Source organism: Pimephales promelas, chromosome 1, assembly GCF_988280905.1.
Source record: "Pimephales promelas chromosome 1, fPimPro1.hap1.1, whole genome shotgun sequence".
NCBI classification, from domain to species: Eukaryota; Metazoa; Chordata; class Actinopteri; order Cypriniformes; family Leuciscidae; genus Pimephales; species Pimephales promelas.
In genome coordinates this window covers 45,056,482-45,078,287 of record NC_142769.1, presented here as the reverse complement: position 1 = coordinate 45,078,287, position 21,806 = coordinate 45,056,482, and the positions used below count along the sequence as shown (strand labels likewise).

Below are 21,806 nucleotides of genomic sequence, written 5' to 3'. Positions count from 1 at the left end.
AGTTTATAGATAGCTGTCATGATCTCATGAAAGTTCGTATCTATGGCACGAATGTCATTTCTCGTGGCATTTATACGCCAAAAACAGTTTTTGCGTGTATATGGCACGCGATTTTCGCGTACATATGATACGCACTTTTTTGCGTATAATACGCACGAACTCCCCACCCCCCTCCCCCCTAAACCTAACCCAGGGTTTTTTAGTGCGTACCATATACACGAAAAAAACACTTTTGGCGTATAAATGCCACGAGAAATGACACAGTGGTGTAGATACGCATCTTCATGAGACTGAGATCGGGCTGCATATTCCTAATAGATGTGGATCAGCTGAGAGTCAGCTGGCATAACTGATGCTACGCTTAATCTTTATTCAAATCTTACTTCTTTTATTTATTTTTGCCAAGTCAATCTTGGACATAAAAAGTGCTGTGTATTGGTCTTTTATTAGCTTGCATGCATAAGCAGATTTGCCTGGAAGGAACTATGCAAATACTTGAAGCCTCACACACCATGGTGTTTCTTTGACAGATTCAGAGTAGGTCATACTGTGGGTATTTGGAAACATAAGCAATTCATTTATGTTAAAGGGATAGTTCACCCCAAAATGATAATTTTGTTTTACTCGCATTCATGTAGTTCCTGTATAAGTTAAGTTCTTCTGTTGAACACAAAGATATTTTAAAGAATGTCGGTAACTAGATAGAAAATTAAAAATTACATACTGTACGTTTAATCAGAGAAACTGTGGGTTATTAAAGGGTAGCCTAACTAAACCCCTGGTCAGAGCCTGACTCCACTCACTGGCAATATTTGAAAATGCTGAAAAAGTGGGCTGACCCCAGCGGAGATAGAGGTGATGCTAAAACACTCTATCCTGGTCGTTTTCAATACTCACAATTCCAATTCCTGACTCCCTACAGTGGTTTTGACGACACAAGATGGTTTTTTATACTGCCAAGGGCGTAGCTCGCGTGGTGAGCTGAAACCTGCGTACGTCACGAAGTGCGGAACATCCACTAGGAAAATTCAACTGCAGTAGCCAGCGTTCAACCTGAAGAGGGCAGCATTAAGACGTTTTTACACCGTATATTGTAGAAATAGAACACTTTATAAACAAATGTCAAAAAAGTTACTCGAATCAATGACTAGTAGGCTATTAATAAAGATCCATTCTTACAAATCATTAACTAAAAAAAGCTGGTTTAGTGTTTAGTTACTCTTTAAATAATGAATAATATGAAATAAAATCAAAATCAAATCTAAAATAATAACTTTTAGCACCATAAATCATGAGCATCGAAGAGGAGGAGTTATTTTCTGTATAAGAAAAGTGAGACGTAATACAGAAGGCGGAGACAATGAGTGCATTTCCTGCACCATCAGTAAGAGGAAGTAGTTGCTCGAACAGACTGATCTCTGCTGGAGTGAACATCAACAGACCAACTTATTCATTGAGGTTTGCAATTAATTCACGTATAATCATCTGTTGTTTAATACAAAATGCACTGCAATACAGAAGTATCATCATGATTCAGGAAACTAACACTCTAAAAAATGCTGGGTTGTTTCAACCCAAATTTGGGTCAAATATAGACAAACCAAAAACTTAAACTTTCACTTTCAATGGTAAATTTTTTAATTACATTTTTAACCCAACATTTGGGTTTGTCTATATTTGACCCAATTTGACCCAATTTGCTGTTTGGATTGAAACAACCAAGCATTTTATAGTGTACCTATTGATTGGTATAAATCCATTTATAAACAAACTATTATAATTTATTCACAGATAAGTCATGCTTAACGTGACACATGTGTTGTTTGTATTTGAATGTTTGTGTATGTTTAGATGTTTTCCAACCACAAGTTTGACCCTCCTTCACAGCAACAAAACCACACAGTCTACTCAGCAGTATTCACGTCTCTTTCTTAACAAACACCCCTCCTTCTTCTCAACAGACTGCCACTGTAATGGAAATAGCAGAATTAAACTTCAAAAAACAGGCTAAAATTATGTAATAAAAAACTGATTGATGTGGTTGCACACCAATGCTAATTGTGCACATTAACCGATAAATTGTACGTTGCAATTTTAAAAGTTAGGGTTTTCTATGTGTCTGAGAAAAAATAAGTAAAATTTTGTTTTAGTATATTTAATAAAGATAGGCAATTATAATTCAAAGTTAAAGTTACAAGGCAAAAGTCAGACACCAAAGCTATCAAAAAAAAGCAAGGCAGAATTTGATCAATGGATTTCATACGTTTAGAGGAAGAAAACGACCTTCAGGTGGAAAAGAAATGTGAGAAGCTGTGCTGTTGTTTGTTGTTTGCAGAGGCTGCTGCTTGATGCAACATGTGCTTGTGGTTTTGGACACTGAGCCCACCTATTGCTCAGTTTGCAGCCAACCTGTAAGAATGAGAATAGAAAAGCGCAGTCAGAAAGCCCCCAGCAGGGCTCACTTTTCTGTGGTCAAACATTTCCAAATCAACAGTAAGTGCGAGTGTAAAACCTGTTACTTTCAGAAGTATTACAATTATTTATCCCCATGCCTCTAAGGCGGTCTCTCCCATACATTGAATATCAAGAGAAACATTAACATTATGAATATATTCATTACATGAATTAGAACATAATAGAACATGCACAAGTCGATAATTAACCCTATAAAGCATCTAAAAGTATCCCTTAAAATGCACACCCTTGATACTTACATTTTTATATATATTAATATAATTGTGAGAACTATAGGGTCAAATGTAATTAAAGTAATATCGTTTTGTAACTATAACACATAGAGCAATAACATACTTGCTGTTTAGAGTGATTCACATGCTCAAAGACGACTTTTGCCGTGGATTCCCTGAATGTGAGATGAAAAGATTGCATCATGATAAAAATATAAGAAATTAATTTAAGGCCTTGGGAAGCATTTGACCATGCTTCAATATCTGATATCGTCAGGTAAATGACGCCCTGATCGCGTGTAACTGTAACCCTACCCTACCCCCTACTCTTAAATTTGTTAATCATAAAAAAACAACAGCAATTGACTAATTTCAGTTGGCTTTTTATAGTTTAATATCTTCATAAAAAATAAAGTGCACACATTAATCCTTTATAATATAAACTGTTTATATTACATAAAACAAAAAAGAATGTCAAGTTGTATTATACTGTATAGTGACTTCAAGGCCCACTGATGTGCATTGAGAGATCTAGGTCATATTGTTCCATCTATTTTAGGATATTGTTAGTGTGATTTGAATCTACATTACATTTCAGCTTCAGTCTTGATCTTACGTTCTGTTATTGAACAATACAATTGTGCTCATCAATAAGTGGTAACTAAAGCACCATTTTTCCAACATTCACCACCAAGCCCTAAACCCAGTTGACTTGATTCAGCACCACGGACAAGGACATGCTCCGGCTCTACTTATTGTGTAAATGTAATTAAAAACTGTATCAAATTAAAAATAAAATAAAAAGAGATTTAGATTTAAAAAACAACCCTGATTAAGCTCAGCTCAGCCCACGCAGCCTAGCAAGCATCTGCACAGGTCAAGTCACACCCCCTCACAAGAGCTGGAGTGCTTTTAAACATGTTTAATTCAGTTTGTTTTACTCCAGGGGGGTCACTTCAATTATTTTAAGCTTTACAATTGTAAAATAGCCACAGTAAAGTCACAAGGAAAATGTTTGAACATAGCCATGGCATTAAAATGAAACAATCAAAACTTTCTTTTTTTTTTTTTTTTAATTTTAAGAAAATATAGATTTTTATTATTTGTATCTCTTTTTTTTGTTGTATTATTTTATTATTATTTCCATTTTATTGTTGGTGTTTATAAAAATAACCATTTCCTTTGCTGGTGAAAGTGGCACCTCACACCCAAAGGAGGACAGCCAATGAAATTTGACTTTGTCATACGAGAATAACCAATCATGTCCCGGATCAGTTTCCATTTGATTTAGTTAGTTAGATTGTGCACCTTGCCATCTCTCATTCTTTGCGTGCACATCAAAGCAACATGAGCACAGTTTTATTCTTCACCTTTGTTTGTAAGTATGATTTTAAATGACTGAATATAATCATCTAATTGTGATTTATTCATTTTAACTTTTTCAACCAAGCAACTAACATTCTGAAATTAACTTCTTTATGTAAAAGCATTGTATAACACATCTTTACCATGCTTTTTCTATTCAGGTTGCATCGGGGCACAAAACATTGAGCAGCCAAAACGTTTGCAAACCTCTAAACTGGGTGATGATGTCACTATTGAGTGCTACTTACCCAATACAGATTTTAACAATATGGTGTGGTACAAGCAGGGGATGGGAATGAAACTTCAAGCCATTTTAAAAACGTATATTTACATGACGGATGTTGAATTTTTTGATGGAAATACAGATGGCCGTTTTAACGTAACAATAAAAAAAGGAATTTATCATTTACATATTTCTTTGACTAAAAAGGAAGATATAGGAACATACTTTTGTGGAGTGGTAACGTTGGGAGAACTGTATTTTGGACCTGGAACATTTTTGATGCTTCGTGGTACGTTTTTGCCTTTCATTATATCAAATTTACTTCATATCTACAATCAAAAAAAAAAAATCTAGGTTGTTTCAACCCAAATTTGGGTCAAATATGTTGGGTTAAAAATGTTATTAAAAAATTTACAGTTGAAAGTGATTCAAATGTTGAATTACTGTTTAACCCAACATTTGGGTTTGTCCATATTTTACCCAAATTTAGGTTGAAACAACCCAGCATTGTTTAGAGTGATAAAGGTGATTAAAAAGACTATAAGTTATAAGAGACTATAAGTTATAAAAGAAAAATGTAATAAAATACTTTTGGTTTTCCTTTAAAGAAGAACACACCACTACAATGGTTCTTCAGGAGCCTACTTCAGACAAAGCGCACATTGGAAACAACATTACCCTGGTGTGTAGAGTCAGAATGGTAGATGAGAAATGTGCAGGAGGACATCATGCATACTGGTTCAGAGAGGCTGCAGATGAATCTCATCCTGCCATCATTTACGCTGATGAAGAAATGAAGAAACAGCACGAAGAGGGCTGTGAGGGTGACTCTACTACACAGATCTGCATTTACACCCTCGCAATGAGGAACCTTAGCCTTTCTGACGCTGGTACTTACTACTGTGCTGTACTCGCATGCGGAAAGATAGTGTTTGGAAATGGAACTGATCTAGAACTCATACCTGGTAAAGTTAAGCCCTCTTAAGCGACTTACAAGTTAATATTTCCAATGTGTATCTAAATAATTATAGCATTTATAATGATTTATCATGCCGGTAAAATCCTTTTTTAAGATTTTTTTTAAAATTATGAATGTTTGTTGAATTATCATGTACAGTAGGCTACACCACAGTTTTTTACAATAAAAAAAATCAGTAGAGATTTAGAAAGAATTAGGTGGTCCAAGCCTAAGTTTTCAAGTTATGAAAAATAAGATTTTGCAACATATTTTGATTTTAATATAAAGTCTGGTTTAAAAAAAAAAAAAAAAACTATTTTCTTACAGACAACGAGTCGACAGCAACTCCATTGTTTGTTATACTGGTCTCGTCAAACATCATTTCTATGATAATAATGATCTTACTTGTGGCTGTGCGATGTGAGGACCAAGGCAGATCATCAGGTATCATATTTAAATGTTTTCAGAATAGTTTTGTATCAGATTCTTAGTTTTATTTGCAAGACTATAAAGCTGACATTCATTCTTTTTAGCCTGTTTCAGGAGATCTTGTCGTCAAGAGACATCTGAAGGAACTCAGCAGGTACATTTTTTGATATATTCCAGAAGTTTCATGAACGACTTGAATACTTGCATATTTTTCAGATTTTTCCTAATGTTTCATGTTCATTTACTATCATCTTCAGTGTTCATTTTTAGTTTAAATCATTTAAAGTTTAGCTACTTGAGCACACTTTACTTAAATAAAATATGTATACGACTGGTTTGCAAAAATCTTGCTTTATCAGGTTGCAGATGCAGACGCCTTGACTTACACGTCTGTGAGTTTCAACAGTAGATCACGACCCTCTAGAGGAGCTAAACAACACAACGTTTCCCAGCGTAATGAGGTCTACTCAAAGATCAGGTCCTAACAAAGGACTATTGGACGTAGTCCTGTTTGATCCAAAAGTGCAAATGCATAAAGTATGATGATGTAACAATATAACATCCTATAAAATCCAGTAGAGCAATAACAAAATAGCTGTTGTCCAAATATGGCAAAACTGTAAGTTCAGTTTACTTTAAAAAAAAAAGTTTGGAAACTGATATTTTTGCAAAGGAAACTTAAAGGGAAAACTGAGGTTAAGTTAATACTCAGCTAAAAGTAAAGAAAGCAAATTCTTCCCAAGTAAATTAAGTAATAAGTTTGTTTAATGTAACAGATCAATATTCACTAATATTACTTAAGATTTAATAGTAAGATCACTTGAGTAATTCCATTTAATGAACAGTATCATGTGTTCTCCAAACATCTATTATTCTCAACATGGTTTAAATCTGCCATTTTATGCTACGGAGACTTAAAAAAAAAAAACATGTGCAATCGGTTTCCACATTTTCTTCAAGTAAAGTGAACGTATTTTTAGTAGTTCAACTGAACATGGCAATTTTTCATGTCATGAAAAAGCTGTGTTCTAATGCACTTAACACAAGTGTGAAATTCTCAACTGTTTAATTTTTTGTAAAAAACAAGTTTTTTTTACAGAAAATGTAAGAACATCACAATAAACATATACTCTAAAACATCTGTGTTACTTTTTTTAAACACTCTTGACCTCTTGGTTAGCAGCATTCTGCTGTAATGACATTTTCAAACAGCAAAAATGGCATAAAATAGGCCTTTACAACCCAAACCTTTTCTACCTGGCTTTTACATTGAAATAAAACCTTTTATACCTTTACCCAGCATGTGGCTTCCTAACCCTACTTATTTACTTCACTTGAAATTAGTGCAAGTGAATATGCCAATATGCCTACATCTTAAACACAGCAGCTTTTTAAAGGCAGAAAGCTGGGTTTCTTTTTAAGGGTTAGGAGTTTGGGTTTGACATTCTTCCCTCCCAAAGACGGAAATACCTGCTGAATGAAATCAAATGTGTTCTAGTAGTCTAAATTTAGTATACCCAAATTTATATTTTTCCTAACATGAGCCATATTCTCATGGAATAAAACAAAATGACAATTTAAGAAAGCAGAAACACCAATATCATTACTTACAAAGTATGTCCTGAAAAATTCATTTGGGTCACCCCCCATGAGGACTGGAAGTCCCTGAAGTATATGGTGAGAACAAATGTTACATCAGATGGCTATGAAAAAGTGGAGACAGGTACAAGTTATTGGCCGAGGGGAACAATCATATGGAAATCATGATTCGAAGACAGCATCCAAAAAAAAAAAAAAAAACCTTTGAATTAACTTGTTGCAAAATTCCCTCCTTTTTTCCCGGAAAATTTCAAACAAACCTGCAAAGTGTCCAATGCTGCGTAGAAGTGAGATCTCAGATTTTCCCCAGACATGCGATTGAATTCTCCAAAGACCTAAACAACGAACCTATCAATAATGTATCTGAAACATACTTCAATGTCTGATATCATAAATAAAAATAATGTTTACTGCATTGACACAGTAAAATGGCAACAGCTTGATAAATTTCTGTAAAATGTATTCTTTCTATAACGGTCTGTGCTTTTAATATGTCTTTCATTTACATATGACTTTTAACACTGAGATTGGTTTCATGGTTTAATTCATTTGTTGTGGTTTTGTCCAAAAACAAAAAAACAAAACAAAACAAAAACATAAAGACCTTAGAGAAAATACAATCACATACTGCCCTCTATTGATACTTCTCCAGGTACCTACATCACTGCTGTTAACCAACCACGTATTATTTATTTAGCAGCGTATGGTAACCCAGTTGAATATAATTATTCTTTTAATGGGTTGTTTCAATCTATTATTTTGTATCTAGCTCTAATTAAGAGATAAAATGTGAATTAACGATTCCTCTTTGTTTAGTGAGTATATGGTATATGTTCCTTTAAGAGCGCGTGCATGACTTGTATACTTTTGTTGGGTACCGGCACACATTGGGATAGTAGGAAACGAAATAGCGGATAAATTAGCAAAAGAAGCATTAAGGAAAGACTTGGTAGATATTAAGATACCTTTAGGAAGAAATGAAGTTAGATCAATAATTAATAGAGAAATAATAAGAATATGACAACAAAGATGGGAAAGTAGCAGTACAGGTAGGTGGTATTATAGTATTGTAAAATCAGTATAGGAATAAAATATTTGTGCAATGGAAAACAGAAAGGAAGAAGTAATGATTTCTAGATTAAGGATGGGTCATACAGGGTTAAAATCAACACTGGCATTAATGGGAAAGCATGGAAATGGTATGTGTGATGAATGTGGCATACTTGAAACAGTAGAAAATGTGTTTTTTAAGTGTAGTAAATATGAATATCAGCGTAGGGCTCTTTTTAGGAATATAAAGAACAGGCCAGTGAGCATTATGGACCTATTGGGAAAGGGTTTGAGTGATAGAGAGAGGTTTAAGGAAGTGATAACTTTTTTAGAGCTTACAGGACTAGATCACATGATCAAGAGCCTGAGGAGGAGAACAAGTTTCTGATCATCCTGGAGGTTTGAGGAGCTCAGTGTAGAAGCTGGAGGAGCTGAACACGCAGCGTCAGCTGATACACGAGCTCTGATACTACAGGATGGTAGGTTTTTTTTTTTTCTCTCCTTCCTAATCAGATCCATTAATCATGTGCGTAAGGTATACAGTAGGTGGCGGTAATACTCCAAAGGAGTGAACGGCCATGAAACGAAAAGAAGAAAAAGGAAAAGAAGAAGAAGAGCGCGTGCATAATCCTTCAATGGAATGCAAGAAGCTTGATTGCAAATGGGCAGGACTTCAAACAATTTATACGGAATAGAAGAGAAAAGCCAGACGTTATATGCATTCAGGAATCCTGGTTAAAACCCAATTTGGACTTTATAATATATGGATACGTATCAGTTAGACAAGATAGGGAAAATGGTGGTGGAGGGGGATGTGTTACATTTATAAGACAAGGGATTTCGTATAGGGTGTTAGGTATAGGAAAGGAACAAGAATATGTAGTGGTAGAAATATGGAGTGAAAGGAAAAAAATTGTAGTTATAAATTATTACAATCCGTGTAGGAAATTGGATATAAATAAACTTGAGGAAATAGAGGGGAAAGACAATAATAATATTGTATGGTGTGGGGACTTCAATGCGCATAATTCATTGTGGGGTAGTGAGAAGATGGATAGTAATGGACAAGTAATTGAAGAGTTATTGGATGAGGAAAACCTAGTATGTTTAAATGATGGAAGTAAAACAAGGATAGAGGTTAGTACGGGGAAGGAATCTGTACTTGACCTTACACTGGTGTCTAGCAGTATGGCAGCGATATGTAATTGGAGTGTTTATAAGGATGGGACAATAGGAAGTGATCACTACCCAGTATTATGTAAAATTAATATTTCATTACCTCAAAGTGTAGAGGAAAGAGGAGGAAGATGGATATTTGAGAAGGCTAATTGGGAACATTTTCAAAGAGAAAGTGATAGAAGTTTGAGCCAGATTGAGTCTAGTGATGATATAGAGACAATGGAAGATAAAATAAAGAAAGGTATAATAGCAGCGGCAATGGAGTCTATTCCAAAAAGTAAAGGTAAGGTAATGAGGAAAATTATACCATGGTGGGATGAGGAATGTAAAGAAGCAGTCAGAAATAGGAACAAAGCATTTAAAATAATGAAAAGAACTCATAATTTCAGGCACATGATTCAATATAAATATGCTCAGGCAATAGTAAGGAAAACAATTAGACAGGCAAAAAGAACATATTGGAGGAACTTTTGTAGTTCAATCGGGAATACAACTCAGATTGGAGAGGTGTGGACAATGATTAAAAAGATGGGTGGTGAAAGGAGAGAATGGAGTTACCCAGTTTTGAGTAGTGGAAATGAAATTGCAGTGACAAATAAGGAAAAGGCTGAAATGTTAGCAAATACATTTGTCAATGTGCATAGCTCTAATAATCTATCTGAAGAAGGGAAGAGAGGCAGAGAGAAGACAAAATCTGAAAATGTAGAGATATTAAGGAAGATGGGAAAAGTAGAGGATGAACAAAATGTACTTTTTAACATGGGAGAATTAAAGAGAGCAATGGCCAAAACTGGGAAGACTGCGCCAGGGAAAGATGATGTATGTTATAGCATGTTGAAACAGTTAAGTGAGGAGGGGAAGAATAAGTTATTGATGCTATATAATAAAGTGTGGGAGGAAGGGAAAGTACCAAAGAGCTGGAAGGAGGCAATTGTTGTGCCGATAAGGAAACCTGGGAAAGAAGCTAGTAAACCTACAAGTTATAGACCTATTGCTTTGACGTCTCATGTCTGTAAATTAATGGAAAGAATGATAAATGAAAGGTTAATGTATTTTATGGAGAAAAGAGGCATGGTAGTTGAGTGTCAAAGTGGGTTTAGAAGAGGTAGGAATACTATGGATGCAGTATTGTGCTTGGAAGATAATATAAGAAAAGCACAAGTAAATAAAGAGACAGTAGTGGCAGTATTTTTCGATGTAGAAAAGGCATATGATATGCTATGGAGAGAGGGACTAATGATTAAATTGTATAATATGGGAATTAGAGGAAATTTTCTTAACTGGATAAAGGATTTTCTGGAAGGAAGAACAATACAGGTTAAAGTAGGAGCAGACCTATCAAGTGAACATGTTATTGAAAACGGAACTCCTCAGGGGAGTGTTGTAAGTCCCACATTATTTTCAGTAATGATTAATGATATATATGACAATATACCATTAGGTATGGGAAGATCACTTTTTGCAGATGATGGGGCAATTTGGAAAAAAGGAAGAAATATAGAATATGTAGTTAAAAAAATTCAAGAAGGGATTCAGCAGGTTGAGGAGTGGGGAATAAAGTGGGGTGTCAAATTCTCTATAGAGAAGACTAAAGTAATGTTTTTTACAGGGAAGAAAATCAAGGAAAATACTAGTATAAAACTATATGGAAGTAACCTAGAGAGAGTTAAAGCATTCCGTTTTTTAGGAGTATACTTCGACACAAGGTTAACATGGGTAGAACATGTCAGAAATGTAGAAGATAAATGTAAAAAAGTAATAAATTTAATGAGATGTTTAACAGGACTAGAATGGGGAGCAGATTATAAATCACTGAAATATATATATGTAAGTTTAATGAGATCAAGGATGGATTATGGAAGTGTGGCATATGGATCAGCAGCCAAATCTATACTTAGGAGGCTTGATGTAATACAGGCTAAAGCATTAAGATTATGTCTAGGGGCAGTTAAAACATCACCAGTATGTGCTCTACAGGTGGAAGCGGGAGAAATGCCATTGAACATCCGACGTAAACAATTACTTGTAAATTATTGGGTAAATCTAAAAGGGCATGGAGATAACCATCCAGCTAAAATAATAGTACAAGATAACTGGGAAAGAGAGAGAGCACAAAAGTTCAGTTTTGGGTGGATTGGAGATGAGGCGGCTAGAGAATTGGGAGTGTATGAAAAGGAATTCTGCCCAACTGTAATATGGCCTGATACACCGATATGGAAGCTAGAAACCATGGAAGTTGATTTTAAACTACTTCAAGTTAAAATAGTAAGTAATAGTACAGATCTGGTAGCGGAATTTTATAGACATATAGATATTAAATACAAAGAGTATATTCAGATTTATACAGACGGATCAAAGGACCCAGAAACAGGAAAGACTGGATCTGCAGTTTACATTTTTAATCAAAGAGGTGAGATAGCCAGACGAACCACAAATGATTTGAGTGTGTATGCAGTTGAATTATATGCTATTAAGATGGCGCTAGAATGGATTGAGGAAAACAAAATTAAAAAAGCTTTAATTGGAAGTGATTCAGTGTCAGCCTTATACAGTCTCATGGTTGGAATATCTAATAGTCATCAGGATCTACTGTATTCAATACTGATAATATACACAAGAATAAGGGAAAAAGGATGTGAGATTCAATTGATTTGGATTCCTGCTCATATTGGCATTGCGGGTAATGAGAGAGTGGATAAGTTAGCCAAACAAGCTGTGAAAAGAGAGAATATTGAAGAAAATATTAAGTTATCAAAATCTGAAGGAAAGAGTATAATATGGAAGGAAGCCATTGGAGAATGGCAACATCAGTGGGATATGGAAATTAAAGGGAGACATTTATATGCTATACAAAGTAAAGTTGGGGCGGTGAAGAATAAGGGAGGGAATAGAAAAGAAGAAATAGTTATGACCAGATTAAGGATAGGTCACAGTAATTTGAATGGAACACTACACATTATAGGGAAGCACCCAACTGGATTTTGTGTTTGTGGTCAGGTTACTGAAACAATAGAGCATGTGTTTTTGAGGTGCAGACAATATGAAGAGCAGAGGAAAAGTATGATGGAAGAGTTAGGAATAGTTGGAACAATAGGGATAGGAATGAAGGAAATACTGGAAAATGGGGAGAATGAACAAAGAAGAAGAAGTATTTTTTTATATTTATCAAGAATAGGTATGATGAAAAGAATATGATGTAACTGGACATGATAGGAAAAAAATCCGGAAGATGGCGGTAGTGCAACATTTATGGATGCAAGCTGCCGATAAACTCCAAAGAAGAAGAAGAAGAGCGCGTGCATGATACAAGTTTGATTGATGTGTACAAGTGGAAAACGTGGCATTAACCGTCAGGTGTATGATTATTTTATTGGTTTATGTGAATTAAGTCCCACCCTCACTGGTGTTTTGTGTAACGTGGGTGGTTGTTTGGGAGATGAGAGTTTTTTTGACAAGCATGGGAGGGGAGATAGGGGAGATACAAGTAACGTTATGAAGAAGAGAGATAAGTCATACCTGTGAGAGACGCCAGAGTCAGACGTTGTGTGAATGTGAGAGACGCGATAGATAGAGTTTTTTATATTTTTTTATTGACGTATTTACAGGTTTAAAATGTCTTTAAATCGAATATAGATATGTTGTGAAGGACGGACACAGAGCTGATTCGCTTTTGTGTGCTTGTTTTTAGTTCGCTGCCAGTGCATTTTTGCATGCGACTGTTAATGCATCATTCATAGTAAGCCACGAGAGGTTTATTTAGAGTTTATTGAGGATTATTGTCCTAGAATGGGGCGTTTGCGTGATCGACAACACGCGGTATTACTCAGTACATGCTATCGCCTCTCCGAACATGCCTACTCTACTTTTAAGGCTTATTGCTTTTTTATATTATGTGGGGAATATTAGACTCAAAACACTGATGTTAGGGAACTCTTATGATGCACTGTAAAAATGAATATGCTTTATCTATTAAAAAAAAATATATATGGCGACAGATTACAAGCAATATCATTAATTAAATTTAACAAATTAGAATTGAGCAATAATAAATCAAATTAATTCCTTGTTAAAATGAGTAAAACTTACAACAACAACCAAAAATTCATAAATTTAAGTCGCCATTATGGTGATCGGTGTTTGTTTTAAAATGCCGGTTTTCTCCTTCAGTGACTTCAGTGTTGGCAATATAAAATAAAGAGTTCTTAATTAATCTTTGACGTCTGTCTGTTACATGTTTTGGTGTAAACTTTACTCATTTTTAAATGGTTAACTTTTAAGGAATAATTTGATTAATTATTACTAGAGCCAGACCGATATATCGGCCGGCCGATATTAGACATTTTCCAAACTATCGGTATCGGCAGTTATAATGGCCGATAAATGAATATTTCAAAAATAAAATAAAAACAGACGAAACACGCTTCAATCATCTCTCCTTGGCCTGTTAAATTGAAAATGTATGTTTTAATGTAGGGACTAATTATTAGTTTATTTATCAGAACTTTAATATACCAACTTACTGAAATGCTATTTAAACTTATTATTATTAAGTTGGCTTGTGAGAGCCAACTTACTGAAATTCTATTTAAACTTATTATTATTATTATTATTATTCTTTTTCTGAGACTAAAATTTCCAACTCTAACTCCTCCTAGAGCTTTAACTCCACATACTCCAAACTCGGCACGGACACTCAAACTGTTCTGACTCGCGTTGCTATATCTTTTCTAACTGATCGGACTTACGGTTCTCCTAAAAATGACGATCAAAGTCGGAAAAAACTCCCATTGACTCCCATTGAGAAATTCAAACTGCCCAACTGTCAAAATTTCAAATCTAAATACCTTGAAGCCCCAGACTCAATCAAACTGTCATTCTATAAACTATATGAGCCATTGAAACTCATTCAAACTAATGAACTCATCAATCTATGACACTTATCTATCTAATCTTAAACTCTTAAACTCAAAATAAATTAATAAACTCTAAACTTAAACTCTCTAAGACTCATTTAATCTTATAAACTCTAAACTCATAAACTCTCAATTCATAAACTCATACTCTTATAAACTCTCATAAAACTATTAAACTCATAAATGAATAAACTCTGGACACTTACTCAATTAAACTTATAAACTCTAAACTCATAAACTCTAAATTCACACCATAGCAACCAGTTACAGCACCCTAGCAACCGTAGGCCATAGGCACGAGGCCGCAGGCCTCGTGCAATACTAAATATTGCTGATTTCTCAGAAACTTGTAATGTACCACATTTGAAGAGGCTGACAGGCTCTGTAAGAAAATACCTCACAGTGGGGGAATAGTTGCACCCCTGGGGGGCAGGAGCTGCCCAAAATTGCCCCATTGACTTACTATGGTGTAGGACCCTACACATTGCATTAGGGTTTTATATTGAACATAGCTCTGGATCACAGTCTCGTAGAGACAAGGGGGCGGACTCATTTTACTCACACGACCAATCAGTCTCTCAGGATCATTGTGAAGCTATCAAGCCACGCCCTAGCAACCATTTAGAGCACCTTAGCAACAAGTCCCATAGACTTCCATTGAAAGAGATTGAAGGGATATCTCCAGAAAGAAGTGTCATAGAAATATGTGGGTGGTCTCTTTTGACTCCGGGTAGCAAAGTGCCAACCATGAATCACCTCAACAATTTCTGGCCACGCCCTAGCAACAATTAACGAGCACCTTAGCAACCAAATTTTAAAGAGGGATATCTTCCATTCTGAATGTCACAGAGTCATGAGAGTTGATTTATAGTGACAAGCAGCCTTTGGAGATTCATCGCTGCCAGCTGCCAAGCCACTCCCTAGCAACTAAACAGAGTACCCTAGCAACCATTAAGCATGATTTATATCTCTGCATCAGAACAATGTATAGAGATGGGGGTTGGTTTAAATCATTCATACTGACAAGCAGCCTTTGGAGTTTGATGATTGGCAGCTGTCAAGCCAATCCCTAGCAACCAAAGAGAGGACCCTAGCAACCATTTTTTAACAGCTATATCTCAGCATCAGAACATTGTATCGCGATGGGGGTTGGGTCTTTTGACTCATGCTAGCACACAGGACTTTCAATATGCTAAACATGCTAGCTGTGAATAGCTAAATGCTAATATGGATACTTTATAGTAACCATATGTGAACACTACCAACCAAGTAGCAATACCATAGCAACCACCCAGGACACCCTAGCAACCACCTAGCAACACCATAGCAACCACCCAGAATACCCTAGCAACCACCTAGCAACACCATAGCAACCATCCAGAACACCTTAGCAACTACCTAGCAACACCCTAGCAACCACCAGATCACCCTAGCAACTGCCTAGCAACACCATAGCAACCACCCAGAACACCCTAGCAACCACCTACCAACACCCTAGCAACCACCAAGAACACCTTAGCAACTGCCTAGCAACACCCTAGCAACCACCAAGAACACCCTAGCAACTGCCTAACAACACCATAGCAACCACCCAGAACACCCTAGCAACCACCTAGCAACACCATAGCAACCACCCAGAACACCCTAGCAACCACCTAGCAACACCATAGCAACCACCCAGAATACCCTAGCAACTGCCTAGCAACACCATAGCAACCACCCAGAACACCCTAGCAACCGCCTAGCAACATCCTAGCAACCACCAAGAACACCCTAGCAACTGCCTAGCAACACCATAGCAACCACAATAGTAACTCTATCTATCTATCTATCTATCTATCTATCTATCTATCTATCTATCTATCTATCTATCTATCTATCTATCTAACTCTATCTCTATCTATGTATCTATGTATCTATCTATCTATCTATCTATCTATCTATCTATCTATCTATCTATCTATCTATCTATCTATCTATCTATCTATCTATCTTTAAACTAAGTTAAACTTAATTTAAACTTTAGACTAATTTAAACTTCAAACTACTTTAAACTTCTTCAAACTTTCTGTTCCAAACTTTCACAAGCCAACTTAAAGTTTGTCTCGACGAACTTTTTAATCTAGTTATTATTATTCTTCTTACTCAAAAATTTGCAACTCTATCTCCTCCTAGAGCTTTAACTCCACATACTCCAAACTCGGCACGGACACTCAAACTGTTCTGACTCGGTGTGCTATATCTTTTCTAACTGATCGGACTTACGGTTCTCCTAAAAATGACGATCAAAGTCGGAAAAAACTCCCATTGACTCCCATTGAGAAATTCAAACTGCCCAACTGTCAAAAATTCAAATCTAAATACCTTGAAGCCCCAGACTCAATCAAACTGCCATTCTATATACTATATGAGCCATTGAAACTCATTCAAACTAATGAACTCATCTATCTATGACACTTATCTATCTAATCTTAAACTCTTAAACTCAAACTAAATTAATAAACTCTAAACTTGAACTCTCTAAGACTCATTTAATCTTATAAACTCTAAACTCATAAACTCTAAATTCATAAACTCATACTCTTATAAACTCTCATAAAACTATTAAACTCATGAATTAATAAACTGGACACTTACTCATTTAAACTTATAAACTCTAAACTCAAACTCTAAATTCACACCTTAGCAACCAGTTACAGCACCCTAGCAACCGTAGGCCATAGGCACGAGGCCGCAGGCCTCGTGCAATACTAAATATTGCTGATTCCTCAGAAACTTGTAATATACCACATTTGAAGAGGCTGACAGGCTCTGTAAGAAAATACCTCACAGTGGGGGAATAGTTGCACCCCTGGGGGGCAGGAGCGGCCCAAAATTGCCCCATTGACTTACATGAAATGGGCCGTCCTACACATTGCATTAGGGTTTTATATTGAACATAGCTCTGGATCACAGTGTCATAGAGACAAAGGGGCGGGCTCATTTTACTCATACGACCAATCAGTCTCTCAGGATCATTGTGTAGCTATCAAGCCACGCCCTAGCAACCATTTAGAGCACCTTAGCAACAACTCCAATAGACTTCCATTGAAATAGATTGAAGGGATATCTCCGGATAGAAGTGTCATAGAAATATGTGGGTGGTCTCGTTTGACTCCGGGTAGCAAAGTGCCAACCATGAATCACCTCATCAATTTCTGGCCACGCCCTAGCAACAATTAACGAGCACCTTAGCAACCAAATTTTAAAGAGGGATATCTTCCATTCTGAATGTCACAGAGTCATGAGAGTTGATTTATAGTGACAAGCAGCCTTTGGAGATTCATCGCTGGCAGCTGCCAAGCCACTCCCTAGCAACTAAACAGAGTACCCTAGCAACCATTAAGCAAGATTTATATCTCTGCATCAGAACAATGTATAGAGATGGGGGTTGGTTTAAATCATTCATACTGACAAGCAGCCTTTGGAGTTTCATGATTGGCAGCTGTCAAGTCAATCCCTAGCAACCAAAGAGAGGACCCTAGCAACCATTTTTTAACAGCTATATCTCAGAATCAGAACATTGTATCGCGATGGGGGTTGGGTCTTTTGACTCATGCTAGCACACAGGACTTTCAATATGCTAAACATGCTAGCTGTGAATAGCTAAATGCTAATATGGATACTTTATAGCAACCATATGTGAACACTACCAACCAAGTAGCAATACCATAGCAACCACCCAGGACACCCTAGCAACCACCTAGCAACACCATAGCAACCACCCAGAATACCCTAGCAACCACCTAGCAACACCATAGCAACCATCCAGAACACCTTAGCAACTACCTAGCAACACCCTAGCAACCACCAGATAACCCTAGCAACTGCCTAGCAACACCATAGCAACCATCCAGAACACCCTAGCAACCACCTAGCAACAGCCTAGCAACCACCAAGAACACCTTAGCAACACCCTAGCAACCACCAAGAACACCCTAGCAACTGCCTAACAACACCATAGCAACCACCCAGAACACCCTAGCAACTGCCTAACAACACCATAGCAACCACCCAGAACACCCTAGCAACCGCCTAGCAACACCATAGCAACCACCCAGAACACCCTAGCAACCACCTAGCAACCACCTAGCAACACCATAGCAACCACCCAGAATACCCTAGCAACTGCCTAGCAACACCATAGCAACCACCCAGAACACCCTAGCAACCGCCTAGCAACACCCTAGCAACCACCAAGAACACCCTAGCAACTGCCTAGCAACACCATAGCAACCACAATAGTAACTCTATCTATCTATCTATCTATCTATCTATCTATCTATCTATCTATCTATCTATCTATCTATCTATCTATCTATCTTTAAACTAAGTTAAACTTAATTTAAACTTTAGACTAATTTAAACTTCAAACTACTTTAAACTTCTTCAAACTTTCTGTTCCAAACTTTCACAAGCCAACTTAAAGTTTGTCTCGACGAACTTTTTAATCTAGACATGTCGCATGAAAAAAACATCTAAAGTCGCATCAAAACATGTTTTACGGTCGGTTTACCGAGTGGTTAATCGGCCGTCTGGTCGGATACAGACTGCGTTTAATGTAACATTCACTGTGGATACCAGTGACTCTGAAACAATATACAGACTGAAGACAGTTTTATCGCTGTTGTTTACATTCAACGTGGGATCACTGAGGACCAGATAGCGCCATGTGGGAGGAGCGTTTCGTTCGGTCATCGAGCGAGCGAAAGGACGAGGAGCTGCACGAGGCCTACTTCAGGATCGGGAGGATTGCTTCATCGTTTCCAAGTGGAATTGAAGGTATTGGTTTTGTATTTGTTTTGTGTTCTTGATAGTGAAGGGGCCATTTTGTTAGTCTCCCGGCCACCACGATCACAAGCCCCTTTTCAGGCCTGCTACGGGGTGGTTGAGTGAATGACTGGTGTGTGTGTGGGCCCACTGCAGTGAGTATTGTTGCATAGCTGTACTCGTTAACTTTTACACTCAGTGTGTGTTCGGTATTATAATTTGTGAGTTATTGCGTATGTTTATTTAACTAAGTTTATCGGTATGCTATAGACCATTTCACAAGATGTAAACAACACTGGTCCAGAAGCACTTCCTGTTTAAGTTTTTTAACACTACATAAAAGCTGGGATAAAATACAACCAACAGGACATTTAAAACTGAATCAAAAAGTTAAACAAACATCTTTAAGATGTTTTCTTTACATGTGAAATAAGGAAGTGCTTCTGGACCAGTGTTGTTTACATCTTGTGAAATGGTCTATACTGATTTTATTTGCTCTGATTCCCGGTTTTATTAGTACTGGTATCTGAGAGATTGCCTTTCGGGGCTTAAACTGCTTCTTTGTTTTCTGTGAATGTGATTTTGTGAACCAGTTACTTGTTTAAATTCATTTATTGAGCCATTTAACGTTTGATAATTCATTTTAATAACATTTCTTTGTCTTTGAATTTTACCAGAGTGTTGTTTTTTTAGGGAGGGTTTTTCTGACTTTGTCAGTTAAGGGATGTCAAGAGTTAATTCTGAGTAACTTCATAATAAGAAAGTATAGATCATTATTCTATTTTATCTAAAATAAACTTTATTCATGTTGTGACAATGGAGGGGCCCAACTACAACATCTATTCACATGTAGTTATTGAATTTTTGGCAAGAACGACAGGTAGGGGGCGTTACATTATTTTAGCCTTTAGTTCCTAAGCATGTATTACATTTTATCTTTTATAGTAAAGGAGTAAACAAGTCAAGTGGTGTGTTATCTATTCGCTTTTTGAGCTATCCGCGTGTATGTCTACGCCGTTAAATATCTGAGTGATTCCGCGTGTTTGTACACGTCGTTAAATGTCCGAGCGAAGCGACGCAAAATGTAGATCTACATCTGGGGAGCGATATTTTTTTCCTAGGATGGCAGGGGAAGACTCATAAATGGTATTAACCCCAGTGAAGGGTAGGTTTGGGGACGGGGTTGGGGAAGGTCATAGATTTAAACAGTAATGTAACGTTAAGTCAACGGCGTTCATAAACACGCTGAAAAGTGATTATGCATGTTGATAGCGCGCCAGAAATGGAAATATGAATTGGAGTATCATACATATGCCATTTCATGAGATCAGTCTGCTTTTCATTATTTCTATTCATTAAAAATAAACACGTTCTAGTTTGCAAAAGGGCTTACTGCACTTATCATTTTTTATGGTGTTAACTTTGAGTGGCTACGCTTTTTTTTCTTGTATAGACTGTTCTAGTTTTTGTATGATTCAGTGGCCAGTTTGCTACCATAGGTGGTGTTGCTATGCAGCTTTCCCTGTTTAATATAGCCTACAAATGGGGGATTTATTATTTTAAAATAATGATAATCAAGTAATTTTTAACCCTGATCCTAACCCTAAAATATTTAAAGGAATAACAATGGTAAGGTCTAATTCTAGCCCTATTTAAACTATTTGCAAATAATTTAAGAAACACTGTTTTAATGGAAAATGGTTGCATATTGTCAGAATTTGGCCCTTTTTTTTTTACAGCAAGGCTTAAACACACAGGATGACATTTTTCACCCGAAGTGACCGTTTTTATTGATAATATTATCAATAAAAACTGTCACTTTGGGTGAATAATGTCATCCTGTGTGTTTAAGCCTTGCTGTAAAAAAAAGGGCCAAATTTCTCGACGTGTCGTGCATGCAATGTAAATAAAGCAGTTGCATCAATGAAATGATAGTAAAGTTAGTCCATGGTCACACCCCCGTGCTAATAGTACCGCCCATGGTGCAAATTAAAATCAGTTAATTTAACCATATGTTTATTTCTGAAGTCACAATTTAGCATAAGTAAAATTTAAAAAAGGGAGTAAAGGGCAACTATCTATTGATAATGTAACTGGAAAAACAAGAAAAATGTCTGGTTTAATATTTGGACTGTATGGTCTGAAAATTGAATTGTGAAGCGTTACACGGCACAGCAAAACATATTTGACAGCCACTGACCCAGTCAGTTTGGCACTGTAAATCAGAAACATTTTTTTGACGCATGGATTCCCTGTCAGTCATGAGTGATAAATAAATCTAACAAATTGGGTTATAAATCAAACGTTACAGAACTTTTTAATATTTAATTATTTTAAATAAACTGCAATGGGTATCCCTTGAAGGTGGCAACCCTACCATTGTGTCAGCAAATGTTTCCCAAAACTATGAACGAGTGAAATATTTCATTACTTTTAGTCATGTTCAGACAGACAGTGTTCCAAGACAAGGTTTTTTTATAATTATTATCATGCAAGATGTAGCTTATATAAAAATAACATTGTCATGATAATCTTTGATTGTGTGTTCATATTTTTTTTTTCTTTTGCACAGTGAAATCTTTCAAATCTTGTGC

General features: G+C 36.4%; 1 protein-coding gene across 3 annotated transcripts; it reads left to right on the top strand.

Moving 5' to 3' along the window:
• The first annotated feature begins 3,831 nt into the window (after window positions 1-3,831).
• Window positions 3,832-6,780, top strand: nitr8 (novel immune-type receptor 8). 3 transcript variants are annotated; one of them, XM_039659293.2, is made up of 6 exons: window positions 3,832-4,065; window positions 4,214-4,564; window positions 4,884-5,240; window positions 5,561-5,677; window positions 5,777-5,816; window positions 6,022-6,138. In XM_039659293.2, the coding sequence occupies exons 1-6, from the start codon at window positions 4,035-4,037 to the stop codon at window positions 6,041-6,043; spliced, it is 918 nt and encodes a 305-aa protein (XP_039515227.2). In that variant the 5' UTR covers window positions 3,832-4,034; the 3' UTR covers window positions 6,044-6,138. The 3 variants fall into 3 exon arrangements, with proteins under 3 accessions (XP_039515227.2, XP_039515226.2, XP_039515225.2); XM_039659292.2 differs by having other exon boundaries at window positions 3,834-4,065; window positions 4,887-5,240; window positions 5,767-5,816; window positions 6,022-6,780; XM_039659291.2 differs by having other exon boundaries at window positions 3,836-4,065; window positions 5,767-5,816; window positions 6,022-6,780.
• The last annotated feature ends 15,026 nt before the right edge of the window (window positions 6,781-21,806 follow it).